Genomic DNA, 18,207 nt, shown 5'->3' with positions numbered 1-18,207 from the left:
ATTTCTTACTTAAAAGAATTATTTATTGTGTCCAACATCCAGACAAAAAACCGAAGCGTTGGATAATCAAGATTTATCTAAATTAAGAGCATTTTACTGGAGAAAAGCACTCGCCTTACATCCACTGTTGCAGAGTTCGCCAGGGAAGTTTACTGCTGTAAGATGGCCGCCGACTACGCCTTACACATCTAGTTCTCAAAAAGTGATATCCATGTAAAGTGTTTGATGCATCTTATTGGCTGTTCTGTGGAGCCATGATATACAGTGCACCAATGAGCGCAAAGTATTTTGGCGATATGACGTCACGGAGCACTATTAATACTTGGCCTCAAGCGACTATCCAGTATCCAGCATTGATCGTTTTCCGAGGTGAACGTGACATACTAACCAAATAGCTCGCTCTCTTCCAACAACAACCAACGCCACAGAGGTAAATATTCTATATTTTCGTCATTTATTATACGAAACTGATTTTTTTTACAGTGATATGTCGGCTATTCGTGTCGCTTTGTTGTTAGACTGACGCACCGTACGTAGGTTTGTGGTAACCCCAACAAGGACAATGGGACCGTTTATATTATGTTTCCAAATTAAAACCGTTCACAAGTGTTCTTTCACCCCTGGTGGTTGGTAAGATGAATATTATCACAAATATGTTTGCTGTTTATGAAACGGGTGTTTGTGAGGGTAATTCCCGGTAACATAAATCCGTTACGATAATTCGCAATGTCGAGTGGGGGTTGAAAGAGATGAAAATGGCGAAGACTACTAACTGTGGCTGATGGCGGCCACTTTGGCGCCAGTCGGAGAAAAACGCGCGGGGCCCAGTTTATAGGCCACGTGACTAACTAGAATCGGTTTTGTCGTGTTTTTGGAGCCCCTGTGCGTGTTTAAGTTTATTTTAGTTTTCGGTCTGGTAAGTATGTCGACGCTAAAGCAGACGCCTCCTTGTTGTTAGTCGAGAGGGGGATGGGCGCTTACAACAGGCTAACGTGCTAGCTAAGCGCTTTACCCCGTTTCTACGAACTGTGAGCTTTTACATACGAGTTCATGGCTTTAATGCGTGTTTGTTTACTTGTAGGTAATACGAAATGGCCCGTACAAAGCAGACTGCTCGTAAATCCACCGGAGGTAAGGCTCCACGAAAACAGCTCGCGACCAAGGCGGCTAGGAAGAGCGCGCCCTCTACTGGAGGAGTGAAGAAGCCCCATCGCTACAGGTGGGTAACGTGACTTGGAAGTAGTGTTGCACCGATCCTTTATTTTTAGTTGTTTTTTTTTTTAGCTACCAATTCCTTGCTGTGTAGTATCAGCCAGTGCCGTACCAATAAATTTTTTTGAAAGAATATACAAAATTTCTACATCCTCAAATGAGGTCAGTGATGTACAATTATGCATTTTTCCAACGATACCGATAATAATCTCCTCATGTAAAGCCGATAATTCTATTAAGATGTGTATAAAATTTTAAACTTTTTTTCACGTTAAATGTGAACTGGTAGTAAAGAATCTAAACTGTGTTACATATTATTAAAGCTAACAAAGTAAATAGTTAATTGCACAAATACCTTTTTAGGAGGGTTAGAGACCGCGCAAAATTGGACAAAACTGCGTCGATTGCGCACATTTGGAAGCTAAATCAAGATAATTGTCATATTGCATTATTATTAATTTTTATCTGAATTATCAGTGGACGTGATAATTGCTATTATCGACCTATATTTAGCCAATTGTTGCAAACATTAGCATTTGAGCTAGTGGACATTTACTATGCAAGTTGTCAAATTGTTGTAAGCATTTTAGCTAGTGGACCTTTGCTATGCAAGTTAGCCAATTTCAACAAAATCTGAATTACTGGTGCGACGTCATAATTGACATTATCGGTAACTGATATTATCGCTGTGACATCATAATTGACATTTATCGGCCGATATTTATCCACAACTATGGCACCCCGAAAGTGACATCAACAAATAAAATTAATCTTGTAATCTGGTAAGTATTGGCAATATGTAGCATTTAATAGGGTTGTTTCGATCATGTTTTTTTTGCTCTCGATCGTTTTAGTTCGAGTATCTGCCGATCCCGATATTTCCCGATCCGATTGCTTTTTTGCTCCCGATTCAATTCCAATCATTCCCGATAATTTTTCCTGATCATATACATTTTGGCAATGCAGTTGGAAAAAAAATGAATAAAACTCGAAAACGAATATATACATTCAACATACAGTACATAAGTACTGTATTTGTTAATTATGACAATAAATCCTCAAGATGGCATTTACATTATTAACATTCTTTCTGTGAGAGGGATCCACGGATACTTGCGACTTTGTATATTGTGACTAAATATTGCCATCTAGTGTATTTGTTGAGCTTTCAGTAAATGATACTGCAGCCTTGCCCCAATGCATGATGGAAGTGGAACCATGACTGTGCGTAGTTCTAGCAATTCATATATTTTCGCAGCGTTGGGAGATAAAATAAGGTGTTAAGAAAAAGATCAAATGCGACCTTGCTTCCCCACATTGCTTCCCATATTTCTAATCGTAGGGAGAGGGATTGTAAGGCTTGAGCCAATTAAAATAAGCCTCCAAAGGCTGCCAAAATTCACTCTGCTTATTTTATGTTGCCTTTTCTCTCTATATAGGTAAAATGGCGCCATTACAGATTGAGCGCGACAGTGCGTGAGTGGGTCATGCAATGCATGCATTAATTGCGTTAAATTTTTTAGCGTGATACATTAAAAAAAAAAAAAACTTATTACCCCCATTATTGGGATAAATCTGATAACCCTACCTTACGCCTAAACTAAACACTCTGGATGAGTAACAGATTATGTCTGTAACGCTAAATACAATTAGAAAACTATTTAATTTAAAAAAAAAATATATATATATATATATTTAAAAAAAGCATGTACGATAAATTTTTTTTGCCGATTCCGATACTTTGAAAATGGTGGGATCGGATGCTGCTTGATCGGGACATTTCTAGCATTTAAGGTAGCGGACGTTTGCTATGCAATGTAGCCAATTGTTGTAAACATTAGCATTTAAGCTAGCTGACATTTGCTATGCAAATTGGCAAATGGTTGTAAATATTAGCATTCTATAGCATTTTAGCAAGCGGACTTTTGCTCTGCAAGTTAGCCAATTGCAATAAAATCGGAATTATTGGTGCGACGTCATAACTGCCATTATGGGCCGATAATAACCCATAACTACGGTGCCCCCAAAGGGACATTGACAATTAAAATGACAACATTTCAAAATGCATCCATAGTGCGCAAAATAAAATATTTGCCTTGAATCCTCGGACAAATCACTCCTGAGACCATCCTTCCAGTTTGTATGCGGTAAAGCTTTTTTGATTCTTCCAAAAATGAAAGCTTAAATCTGGCTTGGAAAGAGCATGTGCCGTCTTCGGCTGTCTATTGCGAAATGAAGCTCTGCGGCTTGGCTTGGTGTGACGCGAAGAATGACAGTGTGTCACGTCAATGGGAATTAAGTCTATGAGTAACGCTACTCTTGAGTACAATTTTTTCTCTTCCTAGCTCTGATAAAAGGGATCCAGACACTGGCTCTGCACATTCGCTGCTTTGATAAGCTAAAAAACTCCAAAAAACCATTGTACGTCCTGCGATAGGACTATTGCGCACATTGCGATGACTATGTTCTAAAGATGTATTGTACAGGCCTAGTTGCCGCTGAACCCTTTACATTTTACTGTCGCTAGTTTGAAATGGCCTTAAAAAATCATTTGCAAGGCATGGCTGCTTTTATTTTGGTGTGGCGGTGTGCCACAATCTCTAAGATGTAGGGGAAACCCAGTGCAACCCTACTTGAAAGCATGACTTGAGATGAAATGGTTAAGACACAGTCACAGGAGCTCGCGTGATGTTTCTGCAGGCCAGGCACCGTGGCTCTGAGGGAGATCCGTCGTTACCAGAAGTCTACAGAGTTGCTCATTCGCAAGCTGCCCTTCCAGCGCCTGGTGAGAGAGATCGCCCAGGACTTCAAGACCGATCTCCGCTTCCAAAGTGCGGCTATTGGTGCTCTACAGGTACATAACATTTAATCCTTTACAGAGCAAGTCACTAGTTTTGGTCATATAAACTAGGGCTGTCAAAATTATTGCGTTAACGGGCGGTAATTAATTTAAATTACGTTAACATATTTGACGCAATTAACGCACATGCCCCGTTCAGACAGATTAAAATGACAGCAAAGTGCAATGTCCACTTGTTACGTGTTTTTTTGGAGTTTTGTCGCCCTCTGCTGGCACTTGGGTGCGACTGATTTTATGGGTTTAAGCACCCATGAGCAATTTGTAATTGACATCAACAATGGCGGGCTACCAGTTTATTTTTTGTTTGAAAATTTTACAAAATTTGATTAAAACAAAAACATTAAGAGGGGTTTTAATATAAAATTTCTATAACTTGTACTAACATTTATCTTTTAAGAACTACAAGTCTTTCTATCCATGGATCGCTTTAACAGAATGTTAATAATGTTAATGCCAACTTATTGATTTGTCATAATAAACAAATACAGTACTTATGTACCGTATGTTAAATGTATATATCCATCTTGTCTTTCCATTCCAACAATAATTTACATAAAAATATGGCATATTTTATAGATGGTTTGAATTGCGATTAATTACGATTATTAATTTTTAAGCTATAATTAACTCGATTAAAATTTTTAATCATTTGACAGCCCTAATATAAACGTATTTGGGGCTAATTTGCCACTGTTTATTCCCAACAGGAGGCCAGCGAAGCTTACCTGGTGGGTTTGTTTGAGGACACCAACCTGTGCGCCATCCACGCCAAACGTGTCACCATCATGCCCAAAGACATCCAGCTGGCCCGCAGGATAAGGGGAGAACGGGCCTAAGTACCTCTTCGGCACTACCGTTTCAAGACAAATAATCCTATTTATCATACTTAACGATTTTTTTTTTTTGTGGACTTGTTTTTTTTTTTTTCGGGTATTATGCGTTTACGACTTTTGTATCGTACTTTAGAAGTCAACCATTCCACAAGCTAATGGGTAGTTGCGTAGGAATATTTGCCTGTTCTGTGGATTGTTACTACATTCGATGACATCAGAGCCCCTCCTCCCAAGTTTTTGTGGATCATGGCCTCCATTCGTGTTAATATTTCAGCAAAAAAAATGCAGCTTGCCCAATAGATTTGTCTTCACTACTGTTTCACAACACTTGGTGCAAGAAGCAGACCTGATTTTTACGGACTGCTTTGTTTCCCATCATTGAACAAAACCTGGCAGCTACATTTTAATAATTGAGAATTGTCACGTCTTTCTATTAAAGTTCTTTATGAGTAGATGTTTTGGTCTTATTTATTTTATTGATTACATTTGTTTATTTACAGCAATTTTATACAAACCACTCTGTATGCTTGAAACCAGTGGCTGCAAGAGAAACGATGACACCTTTTAGTTGATTTACTGTAACTGGGAGTATGTTGAGTAAGGACTTACCAATACGCCAAACGATAGCTTCGCACTCTTCGGGGCTACCCGCTTTCAGCACCACGCAACTGAAGTTTTTGCTCGTTTCAGGTGGGCTGTTTCTGGGAATGACAACACAGTTGAATTTAATTGCACGTTTCCAAAATCTGTACAGTGGTGGCCAAAAGTATTGGCACCACCCCTGCAGTTCAGTCAGATGATGCTTCATTTCTTCCGGAAAATGATTTGCAATTACAAATGCTTTGGTAGTAATATCTTTATTTATTTTGCTTGCAATGAAAAAAACAAAATAGGGAAAAAAAAAAAAAATCATTTTCATTTTACACAAAACTCTAAAAATGGACTGGACAAAAGTATTGGCAACCTCATGGTTTGTAGCACACTCTTTAGACAAAATAACTGAACAACCGCTTCTGGTATCCATCTCGAAGTTTCTTAGAATGCTCTGCTGGAATTTTAGACTATTCCTCTTTGGCCAACTGCTTCACGTCAGATTTAAAGGGTGCCTTTTCCAAACAGCCATTTTAAGAGCTCTCCATAGGTGTTTTATGGGATTCAGGTCTGGAGTCATTGCTGGCCACATCCGGTGCTTTCTCAAAAAACCTTTTCAGTGCTTTTCGAAGTGTGTTTTGGGTCATAGTCCTGCTGGAAGACCCGTGACCTCTGAAGGAGACCCAGCTTTCTCACACTGGGCCCTACATTATGCTGCAAAATTTTTTGCTAGTCTTAAGATTTCATAATGCCATGCACACGGTCAAGTTGTCCAGTGCCAGAAGTAGCAAAGCAACCCCAAAACATCAGGGGACCTCCACCATGTTTGACTGAGGGGACCGGTTTCTTTTCTTTGAAGGCCTTTTTTTCCCCCTGTAAACTGTTGATGCCTTTCCCAAAAAGCTCTACTTTTGTCTAAAGCTGGAAGGAATACTTGAGTAATTCCAAGTTTAAAAACTGATCTGAGTAATTTTATTCACCTCGAGGAATCGTTTAATTTTGCCAGCTCTAAGCATCACGTTTTGCCCGAACTACTTTTAATGCGGGACAATGCGCTGACGTCACGTGGGTAGAGGAAGGCAGTTAAAAAAATAAAAAGCCTACCACAGCTGCTACAAACTACACATGATGCTAGTGTGGTAGCAGGTAGTGTCCGATGCGTCTCATAGATATCGCATGCATTTAGGACTAGATGCGAAATGACACTCAGCATTGTCTGGGCAGCGTTAGTAAACATCCGCCATCTTTAAGCAGTAGACTTCTCATCGCTAATAAATCTAACGTTACTGTCACTCGCTCGTGTAACGTTAGCCCTTCGGAGGGCTAGGTTTCTATTGATTATGATCACTGTCGATGCGTGGCTAACGTGTCTTACATACAGGCTTTATTTAATCTGTAAAAACAGCGCTGTAGAGTGATGAGGGTGACAAAATAAAGCTACATTAGTTTTAGCTCAGTAGTCATTGCTGAATAAAACTCCAAGTAGCACTGGTCCTGAATGTGCTCCAATACAGCAGGTATCATACATTTATTTTGAACACTGCAAAAACTCAAAATCCTATCACTACTTAGTTTAGACTAACTTAAAATTTAACTAGAACTTAAAAATAGCTTGACACAAATTGAAATTCAATTGAAACATGATGTGTGTTATCAAGCGTAATTACATTTTTAGGTAAATGTTTTTTTGAGTGAAAGCAGTGAATTTTTTTAAAGTCACATCTGAGATGCAATTGTTGGCTGTTTCCAACAATGTACATCGAAAATAAATTGATTGACTGAAAATGGTTCAATATTGGATTAAATGTTTTTTTTTCTCATGCATATTTATAATTGCTCTTTACTCGATTAATCGATAGAATTTTCAGTCGATTACTAAAATATTCGATAGCTGCAGCCCTTCTTTTCTCTCATCTGACCAGAGAACATTCTTCCAAAATGTTTGGAAATGAGTTTTGGCAAACTCCAGCCTAGCTTTATGTCTCTGGGTCAGAAGTGGGGTCTTCCTGGGTATCCTACCATGGTCCTTTTTCATTCAGATGCTGACGGATAGTACAGATTGACACTGTTGTACCCTCTGACTGCGGGACAGCTTGAACTTGTTTGGATGTTGGTTGAGGTTCTTTTGAAATGGAACAAAAAAGGTCCACAGCAAGGCTCCGACCTGCACGGATGATCTGGCAACTGCAGAGAGTTGGCATCAAATTGATGAAGAATACTCAAGTCCATGCCTCGGGGACTCCCAGCTGTCATAAAAGCCAGAGGTGGTATTTCTTTGTTTGTTTCTCATGATTCCATGTATTTTTTTCCTCACAATGGAATGATTCTATATTTCCCTGAACTTGCTGTATAAAAGTAACATTTCCTGACCACCATAATGTTTTTTACTCATTTCTTTTAGTGTTTCTGAATGCTAAACAGTTGCACTTTTGAGCTAATTCATTTTTCCAAACTTTTTATCTGAGTTTGTACTACATGATAAAATGAGTGCTCGTCTAAGACTGGTGATTCCATACTTTTTGCCAAGGGTTGTAATAGGGACAAACGGGACGTTGACCCGCCTAGCAACAATTGGTAACGTCATGAATATTAATGAGCAAAAGTGACGTTTTGCTTGCAGTACACCATTGAAATAGTTGGTTTATTTTACAGAATAAAACCATTTTAGCAAACGTCGAGTAAAATGACGAAATTAGTCTTGAGTTTTCATCAACAGAAACTATGAACTAATGACGAAGACTGATAAGAATTGTTGTCCAAAACACCAACACTGAGTCAAACATTAAAAGGACTGATACTGATACAAATTTGTCATACTTACTTTACACAAAATCCCAATATTGTGCCATCTGGCTGAGCGTATCTCCCGACACATGATACATATGGATAGTGATGGTCACACAGCAACTACAAAAAGACATGATTCATTCAAATACTTGGTCATTCTGGTATGCACAGAACGAAATGTTGTTACTAGGGTTGTTCCGATCATGTTTTTTTGATCCCGATCGTTTTAGTTTGAGTATCTGCCGATCCCAATATTTCCCGATCCGATTGCTTTTTTTTGCTCCCAATTGAATTCCAGTCATTCCCGATAATTTTTCCTGATCATATACATTTTGGCAATGCATTAAGAAAAAAATGAATTAAACTCGGACGAATACATACATTCAACATACAGTACATAAGTAGATTGAATTCCAATCATTCCCGATAATTTTTCCTGATCATATACATTTTGGCAATGCATTAAGAAAAAAATGAATTAAACTCGGACGAATATATACATTCAACATACAGTACATAAGTACTGTATTTGTTTATTATGACAATAAATCCTCAAGATGGCATTTACATTATTAACATTCTTTCTGTGAGAGGGATCCACGGATAGAAAGACTTGTGACTTTGTATATTGTGACTAAATATTGCCATCTAGTGTATTTGTTGAGCTTTCAGTAAATGATACTGTAACCATGCCCAAATGCATGATGGGAAGTGGAACCATGACTGTGCGTAGTGCTACCAATTGATATATCTTCTCTGCATAGGGAAATAATATGAGGTGTTAAGAAAAAGATCATTTGCTACCTTGCTTCCCCACATTGCTTCCCTTGATATGACTAATCGTAGGGAGAGGGATTGTAAGGCTTTAGCCAATTAAAACAAGGCTCCAAGGGCTGCCAAAATCCACTTTACTCGTTTTACGCTGCCTTTTATCTCTCTATATAGGTAAAACGGCGCCATTGCAGATTGAGCGCGACAATATGCGCGAGTGGGCCGTGCAGCGCATGCATTAATTGCGTTAAATATTTTAATGTGATACATTTTTTTAAAAATTAATTGCCGCCGTTATCGGGATAAATGTGATAACCCTACCTTAAGCCTAAACTAAAGACTCTGGATGAGTGTAACATATGTTTGAAACGTTAAATACAATTAGAAAACGATTTAATTAAAAAATACATATTTTAAAAAAAGGCACGGCCGATATTTTTTTGCCGATTCCGATACTTTGAAAATGACGTCATCATCCCGATCGATCGGGACATCTCTACTTGTTACATTTGACCCGCAATGGTGCAATTAAACATGGTGTGGATACTCACAACTTTACTGCTGCTTTCTGTACACGTTAAGTGTGTTTCCTGTATATCTAAAAGCACTTCCTGCGGAATAAAGGACAGTTAGTTAAAATAGGAAGAATAGCTCGGGAGTGGCGGGCTAACCTTGCTCGGCAGGTTTTCCTGCAACACGTTTGAAATGGCGTACTGCAACACCTCCTTGGTTCCAAACTAAAAATAAAGCAAATTGTCAAACCTCTACAATCATTTGCATAAAACAAATAATGACTTACCATTCCGATGTTTTTTGCCCCCAGGTACTGGACAATGTACACAATCCTGAAAGGGAAGACGTATTTAAAATACATATTTCAGCTTCTATTTCTTGCATTGACTTGCCTTCCCTCTTTGAGACACTGTGTTGGAGTGGAAGTTCTTTGGTCACGAGCGGCAGGCTGTTGGCAAGGAGCGGGACCGAGTTCCAGCCTCGGGTTCTCCATCTTCAGCACCCGCAGCGGTTTGATCAGAGGGCGAAAAACTGTCCCGTCCTGGGCCCTCCAGCGCACGACGCGGATGGACAGAGGGCAACCTTTCAGGCGTGACAGAATAATACCTGCCTAGAACAGGTATATGAGTGGGGATTTTGTACTGTTAAACCGTCTGTGACTCAAGATGCTAATTTAGCATTGGTAGCTTTCATTAGAAAAATACCTTCATTTAGACTTTAGGAAAAACTAGGGGTGCACGAAACCGATACTGATATCGATAACTTCCTTCTCCTCAAAGCCGATACCGAAAACCGATAATAAATATACAATTTTTAAAATGTATAACCTGAGTTTTTGAACACCCGGAAGTTTAAAAAAAAGTGGTGGATTCAACATAGATTTGCCTTTGAATCTCATCAGATTTTTCATAATGACATGAACAAAACAGTGCGTTTCACTTCTGCACTGCCCGACAGCCAGCCAAGAATGAATGCACTTCCATAAACCACAAGGCTTAGTCTTTTCTTGCTTTTATGGGAAGACACTTATCTTAATATTGTGAAAGTACAACAGAAAAACACACATATTCAGTACTCAATTTATACAATACACTTATATACACAACTATTATATGTGTAGCATAGCACACTAGCTTGAGCTACTAAAGCATTGGCCGGCTTCTACAACACAACTTATGACGTTCTGTACATATGACCCTTCACCACAGAAGTAAACATATTTTGCACATCCATATGTAACAGTAAACGTAAAATACTTCCCGTTCACGACTGTCAATGCTACCGTTAGACACCGCAATGCGTAAGTGATTGAACCAAACTACTGTAACAAAAAATAGGTACATTGAATTATTCTGACCAGCAGGTGGGAGCAATGCCCCGCAAATGGTCATCTGATTTCCCATACTATTGTGTAAACTGCAAAGCCAGAACAGTATATATTATCGATCCTATTATAGATGTTATTGGATTTATCGGGATGACGTCATAATTCCAATTATCGGACCGATAATTATCGGACCAATAATTATCGTGCACCAGTAAGAAAGACTCAAAAGCAGGAGCCAACTTTAGCGACAAGCGCTTTTTTATCGCCGCCATGCGTAGCCGGCAGCCATCTTGGGTAGGGCAACTGGCGGTTGGAAAGTAGAACTCCAAAAGTACATATAGCCCAGTATCGGCGCGTTATTTCTTTGTACTCCCCGATGACGTAATTTCAGTACAGACATTAATATTGGTACTGGCGCAACTGATGCTACCAGCTTAAAGTGTGTACGACAGGATTAAAAAAAAAAAGTCTTAAATAGCATTAATATGTGAATTAGAATCATATTTTGAGATGATTTGACTATATACAACAATTTGGCAAAGCGCAGATGACAAGAAATTAGACTTCTAATCCGCCGTTTAACCAGGCCTATCATTATAAGGCTCTAGCGTCCCCAACAGGAGGGTCATGGTTTCATCCGATTTACAATTCAGCCCATTGAGGGGGAATTATTCAGAACGAGGAAAAATGCACCAAGAGAGTCGCAAAATGTCATTGTTTCAGTCTCTCTATTCCAATATTTTTACAGGATATTCTTTTTATCCAAGTATTTTTCCCCAATTGCTAAATAAATGGTACGGTCTTAACAAGTAACAGTCTTGTGCTAAATGGAATATGAAATATTAGAAATGCATTTATTCAGTACGACATGGCAAAATTACTCCATAATGGTCAAAACTGTCCATTTCTTGCACCTCCCAAACTATATTTTATGCCACCGGAATTCGGGTTTGGACTGCACAATTTGTAAGGCGGTGGGAACTTTGAGGCCAGAGAAGACGAGGGGGATGAAACTCGCAAAAGAATGGGTTTGCGTTATTTATTGTAGTCTCTGTTTTAAAAAAAATAAAATAAAAAAATTATGTTTTACAAGATAGACTGTACGTTACTGTAAGTCCCACCTGTGGTTATGTGGGCAATTGCCCGTGCTGTGTATAAATAAATGTAAATTGTTGTCATCACATTTATACCATGGATATGATCTGAAATTAAGGCTTGTAAGTCCTACAGCATGGCAAGTGGGCATTTGCGTGTTGTTTTCAGCACCATTTTCTGCGTATGTTCCGGAACCTGTGCCCGTCTCGTCTTCCCTGCGCTGTCATATGTACTTTTCATTCCGGTTTACAAATTAAGTACTGGTGACGATCGCCCCCCCCCCCCCCCCCCCCCAAAAAAAAAAAAAAAAAAAAAAAACGCTAGCAAAATTCCCTTAGTTATTTTGAATTGGTTTCAAAGCACGTCTGAGTGGAATTTTCTACCTGCCCGTTCTTGGAATTCCTCAGGCAGGTGCCGTTGATTTCGTCAATGACGTCACCGGGGCGGAGAAACTTGTCGACATCTGCCTGGCTGCCGGATATCGTGTCCCGTAGGAAAACGCGCCCGCCAAGGTAGCTGACACACAGATAAATCAGGTCAAAAAACAGTATTTTTGACATTTTGCAACAACCGATAGCAAAAAATACAAACCTCAACACCATTCCCACGTCTCGGCAAGGCACCACTTCGTATGTTTCGCATACCTGGCAAACACATACAAATCATTTAATCAGATGGTTTTATAATTAACAAATAAAAAGTACTCGTGGTTGTAGTGTTACCGGTAAAAGCCAGCTGTCATCCAAAAAACTGCAATTCTATACAGGCACATATTTTTGTGAGGAAAACCATTCACAGATCATTGAAGGAAGTAAGTTCTAAAAACAGCTCTGACCTGCAAGTCAAGTTTGAACTCCATGTGAGAGAGAACCAGCAGCAGAGACATAAACGGTTCTGGAAGAAACAGACGTGTGCTGACATTGGACAAATACTTGCTTCAGAATTGAATCATTAGGTCAAATAGTCACCTAAAAATTCTTCATTTCTGAAAATTGAGAAGGTTGGGCTGTACCACTGAAAGGGGAGAAAGTCTCTGTTAATAGTACAGTTGAAACAATTTAAAAGGAGTAGAAGATCAGATTGAGACAATTTAGCTTTAGAAAGGTAAATTGTTGAGATCAGACCATAACACATTCTAATGTTTATAAAAAAACAAAATAATTGTGGCCAAAAAATAGAGGCACGAGTATTTCACTAGTTTGCGAACAGATTTTTTTTTTGGTCAGCAAAAAATTTGGTTTTTAACCTCCTTTAGGTTATAATGATGATAATCCCTGATGACATAACTCATTTCACATGGCTGAATCCAGCTGCTCCCTGTTAAGTTTTGTTTGAGCTAATGTTTTTTAATGAATTCGTAATTTAGTTTATTGGTGTATTTAGTTGTTTTTGTGGGAATATGTGTTTGAACAATTAGTTAAGAGCATTGTAAAAAAAGAAAAAAAAATAGCATTTTATAGCATTTAAGCTAGCGGACTGTAAGTTAGCCAATTGTTCTTTTTTTTGTACTTAGTTCCTGATGTTTTTTTTTTTTTTTAATACCTATTTAGGCTCAGCTCGGTTATTTTAATTGTCTATATTCCTTATCCAATTACTCGATTATTCCAACTAAATAGTTTATCGATGAATCGGAAACTAAAATAGTCGATAGCTGTAGCCCTAACACTTCCGGAAAAAGCGGAAGAAGTACTGTAAACTGCGGAGTATTATAACATTTTTGGAACTTTTGTTGAATTTTTTTTTTTTTTTTCAGTATTGGATCGGGACTCTTTATCGGCAGATTCTCACAATCAGGTGACTCGGACTTGGACTCGGGTGCAAAAATATGCGATCAGGACATCCCTAATAGAAACGATTTTATCTTCCGATTTGTGTCTAGAGTCACATTTTAATACTTTTTTTCATAGCACATGCATCTGACCTCCAAGATTCTGGGCGTGTGCAGGAGGTGAGCGATCAACTGTGGCAAGGTCTTGCGGCCGAGAGCCAATCGGATCAGGTAGCGGCCACGGCCTTGAGCCGAGAGCATCTTTTTACAAGCTTTGGTCTGTTCCACCGCAGACTCCACGGTATACAACCTGCCCAGACAAAGGCATTAGTCAAGATTTATTGGTTTTTAGTACTTTTTGTGTTCCATCTCTTCTGTTTTGATGATCTGATTGCAATATACCTTCCACAGGTATCTTGGCAGAGAAGCTGTTCAAAACATTGCCAGTAATCTCTATGGACCAGACTGAGGACTGGTTCTGAAAAGAAGCACAAACTCAAATTTTGACTTTCAAAAAAATTACAGTGATCCCTCGCTACTTCAAGCCCACAGTCCATCGCATATATTTTCCAATTAAAAATAAAACCATAAAGACTGTATCATAGACTTCATAATGTATTGAGGGGACACAGGGCGCGGGGTTGATAAATAGGGGGCCTGCATTGTTGGCGAGGCCGTCAAAGCTGACCGAGTGGAATCACAGACTAAAAGCTTTTTTGGTGAAAATTCTTGTGAATAAATGCTTAAATCCCAGAATTCTTTATAGTTTTGGACGTAAAATAGCCTCGATTCTTGGTTAAAACCGAAAAAAAAAAAGAAAAAACAGTGCAGTTAGCATTTATTTTACGTAAATATTGTGAACCATGACACCAATGCCGTCGCGTCTAATTTCTCCCATCGATTTTTTTCACGTTTCGAAAAGCATGCACAGTACAAAAAAATATAATAATTACCTTGAAATCTCTAACAAATACCTCCTGAGACAATCCTTCCTGTTTGTATGCGGTACAGCTTTCGTACTTCTTCAACTTGCGTTTGATCGCTGCATGCGTTTTGAGAATAACTGTGACCGACTTTGACTGACTGAAGGGGAGTGTAAGACCGTTGAGCATTGTGTAATTATTGACATCAACAATGGCGGGCTACTAGAATATTTTTTGATTGAAAATTTTACACATTTTATTAAAACAAAAAGATTAAGAGGGGTTTTAATATAAAATTTCTATAACTTGCACTAACTTTTATCTTTTAAGAACTACAAGTCTTTCTATCCATGGATCGCTTTAACAGAATGTTGATGCCATCTTGTTGATTTATTGTTATTTGGGCTGTCAAACGATTAAAATTTTTAATCGAGTTAATTACACCTTAAAAATTAATTAATTGTAATTAATCGCAATGCAAACCATCTATAAAATATGCCATATTTTTCTGTAAATTATACATATATTCTGTAAAATAAATTGTTGGAATGGAAAGATAAGACACAAGATGGATATATACATTCAACATACGGTACATAAGGACTGTAGTGGGCATTTCACTCTACTGTCATTTAAATCTGTCTATGCTGTCCTCACTCCGAAGCGTCGACTTCTTCCAAAGCCAGACAGCTAGTGAACGACGCCATAATAATCAGACTTCTTCCTTTTTCATCTGATTTATTAATAAAATGGCCTCACACCATTGTCCTCTTTAGACCGTCGTAAAACTAAAAAAAAAAAGTACACAAGCATTGCATTAGCAACAACGTTAGCTTAGCACGCTATACAGGTCCACTAAACATAAACAAAAAGCGTCTCATACAAAAAATATAACATTTCGCTTACTAACATAATATGTACATTATTTACAACAACCATACTTACGGACAAATCTTGTCCAAGGATCATATAAGCACAACATTACAACGTAGGCGTCAGCCCGAGACGTCGTGCAGCCATATTGAACTGGCAAGAAGACAATAAACCATGTCGCAAAGCGACCACAAGAGTTCGCTGTTAGACAGCAGAAAAAGCCTTGCTGTAAAACTTACCAAAAGGCAGAATACTGTCTGTGCGGGACATGTGCGTTAATTGCGTCAAATATTTTAACGTGATTAATTTAAAAAATTAATTACCGCGCGTTAACGCGATAATTTTGACAGCCCTAATTGTTATAATAAACAAATACAGTGCTTATGTACCGTATGTTGAATGTATATATCCATCTTGTCTTATCTTTCCATTCCAACAATAATTTACAGAAAAATATGGCATATTTTATAAATGGTTTGAATTGCGATTAATTACGACTAATTACGATTCATTAATTTTTAAGCTGTAATTAACTCGATGAAAAAATTTAATCGTTTGACAGCCCTAATATATATATATATATATATATATATATATATATATATATATATATATATATAGAATAGTTGTTGTTTTTTTCATTCTGGGGGAGAAAGGGCGGGAAAACATGTCTTAAGTAATATGTATCTCTTTTCACTGCTGTGAAATCTGAAAAAATACACTGAACACACAAACCAAAAAATTGGGTTTTCGCGGGGGGCGGGCGGTCCCCATTAACCGCGAAAAGCGAGGGATCACTGTATGTGCAATACTAACGTTGTAGTCCTTTCCTGAGGACCAACTCAAGAAGCTGACAGCAAGAGGAGAGGTGAGGGTTGCTGTCCGTCACTGTATGACCATCAACCGACCGCAGGTTCAACAAGCACACTGGCAAGGAGAAATAGCGCTGGAATCATCATTCAATTGCGGCGGAAGCCGTTGACGTCCTTACCTTTCAGAGCACTTAGAAGTGGATCTCTGGGTGCCATGTTGTTGTGTCATTAAAGGCTCATTTCCGCCCGGTTCGTTGAACAAATTCCTCAAAACGCACTTAGGCAGGCTCTGTAGACGTCTCCTTTTTTAGAATTGTGCCTTCACAACGGTTAATGAAGTTATAATTTCAAAGAACGTCCCCTGTGTGGCGGCATCTTGTGCACGGCGAATGTGACAACAACTAGTGTGGTGCGTTCAAAGACGCCCCCCAATTGTACGTTCAAAATTTATTTTAAGGAAATATGTCGGGAGACACATTGATTTGTCGTGAAATGTCACAAAATTTAAAGCCCAAAGGTTTATTTAACCCTTGATAAACAAAGCTACACGGTATGTTATTACTTTTTAATTAATTATTAATATTTATGATTTTTAAAAAAATGTTATTTATTATTTTATTCCTGTTACCCGAGTTTTGTTGGGTCAGTTCAACCCAAGGAATGCGCAAGTGTCAAAAAATTATCTAAAAGTTAAGCTCAGACTCATTAGCTGCCATTGACGGTGATAGACGTCTGATTCATTTTTGGCTGGGAAGATGCGATGTCAGAAACTAAAACTTCTTCTGAATCTAATTGTAAGAATGTGTCACTAACCCTCCTTAAATTAAGCAGAAGCAAGTTAAATACCCCAAAAATACCTTTTTGTTAAAAAAAAAAAAGTTAAGTCAATTTCACCCATTTTTGATCCACACCAAATTATGTGTTAAACTGTTTCATAAATAAAAATTAGAATGTTTGAAATAGAAAAAAACCTGAGCAATTTAACCTTAACATCCAAGTAAAAAAAACATCAGAAATGACAATTTCACTTTAAAAGAGGTGTTAAAATTTAAAATGGGTCAGACTGACCTGTTGACGTAACAGGAGAGTTAACGTTCATTCATTCATCTTTTCTTCCGATTATCCTCACAAGGGTCATGGGGGTGCTAGAGCTAGCTCCCAGCTGACTATGGGCCCTGGGTGGGGTACACCATGAATTGGTTGTCAGCCAATCGCAGAGCACAAAGAGACAATTTACAACCTTTCTTGCTTACACACATACAAATTTGATGGATTTTTTAAAAATTTAATGAAAATTTATGAAATGTTTACTCATTCACTGCTGCTCATTGCCTGACACTGACGACGCTAGACGTCCAATCCATTTTGAGTTGAACGGGTTGGCGGCGGCAGTATGGAGATAAATTTGTATCTTTATTATTCAATCAAAAAAATCCTTCAGTCAAAAAATATATTTTTCAATCAAAAAGAAAATTCACTTTAACCAGTGGGGAAAAAAATGCAATCAAAGAAAAAAAGTTTTTGAATGCAAAAATAAATTTGAGACTCAAAAAAATGTATTTGAATACTACTTAATTTTTTTTTTTTTTTTTTTAATTGAAACAACTTGTTTGATTGAAGTAAGTTGTTTTGTGTTGGGGCCAGATTTTGTGTATGATATTTGCGTCTTGATAATTCTATCAAAAAAATAAAAAATAAAACAAAATTGCTTAAAAAAAAAAAATCAAAAGAAAAATCAGTTCAATCCCCCAATTTTTTTTTAATCATAGAAAGGTTTTTGAATGCAAAAAAATATTTGAGACTCAAAAATTTGCATTCGAACACATTTTTCACCGCAAATAT

The 18,207-nt window shown here is 38.0% G+C and overlaps 2 protein-coding genes across 2 annotated transcripts; one reads left to right on the top strand and one right to left on the bottom strand.

The window, feature by feature from the left end:
- Positions 1-295: 295 nt before the first annotated feature.
- On the top strand, positions 296-5,359 carry LOC130909610 (histone H3.3A). The gene is made up of 4 exons (XM_057826293.1): positions 296-430; positions 1,082-1,219; positions 3,913-4,066; positions 4,780-5,359. Exons 2-4 carry the CDS (start codon positions 1,092-1,094, stop codon positions 4,906-4,908), a joined length of 411 nt encoding a protein of 136 aa, XP_057682276.1. The 5' UTR covers positions 296-430; positions 1,082-1,091; the 3' UTR covers positions 4,909-5,359.
- On the bottom strand, positions 5,355-16,780 carry si:ch211-250n8.1 (uncharacterized). The gene is made up of 16 exons (XM_057826288.1): positions 16,545-16,780; positions 16,370-16,480; positions 14,160-14,235; positions 13,911-14,067; positions 12,958-13,003; positions 12,825-12,883; positions 12,712-12,747; positions 12,581-12,633; positions 12,373-12,505; positions 9,960-10,177; positions 9,854-9,899; positions 9,726-9,791; positions 9,606-9,665; positions 8,318-8,403; positions 5,515-5,606; positions 5,355-5,445 (listed from the first exon to the last, which is right to left on the bottom strand). Exons 1-16 carry the CDS (start codon positions 16,579-16,581, stop codon positions 5,411-5,413), a joined length of 1,311 nt encoding a protein of 436 aa, XP_057682271.1. The 5' UTR covers positions 16,582-16,780; the 3' UTR covers positions 5,355-5,410.
- Between the last annotated feature and the right edge of the window lie 1,427 nt (positions 16,781-18,207).

The sequence above is a fragment of the Corythoichthys intestinalis genome, chromosome 21 (genome assembly GCF_030265065.1).
Source record: "Corythoichthys intestinalis isolate RoL2023-P3 chromosome 21, ASM3026506v1, whole genome shotgun sequence".
Taxonomy (NCBI): domain Eukaryota; kingdom Metazoa; phylum Chordata; class Actinopteri; order Syngnathiformes; family Syngnathidae; genus Corythoichthys; species Corythoichthys intestinalis.
Note: the sequence above shows the minus strand (reverse complement) of the source record. Positions and strands in the feature narration are given on the sequence as shown.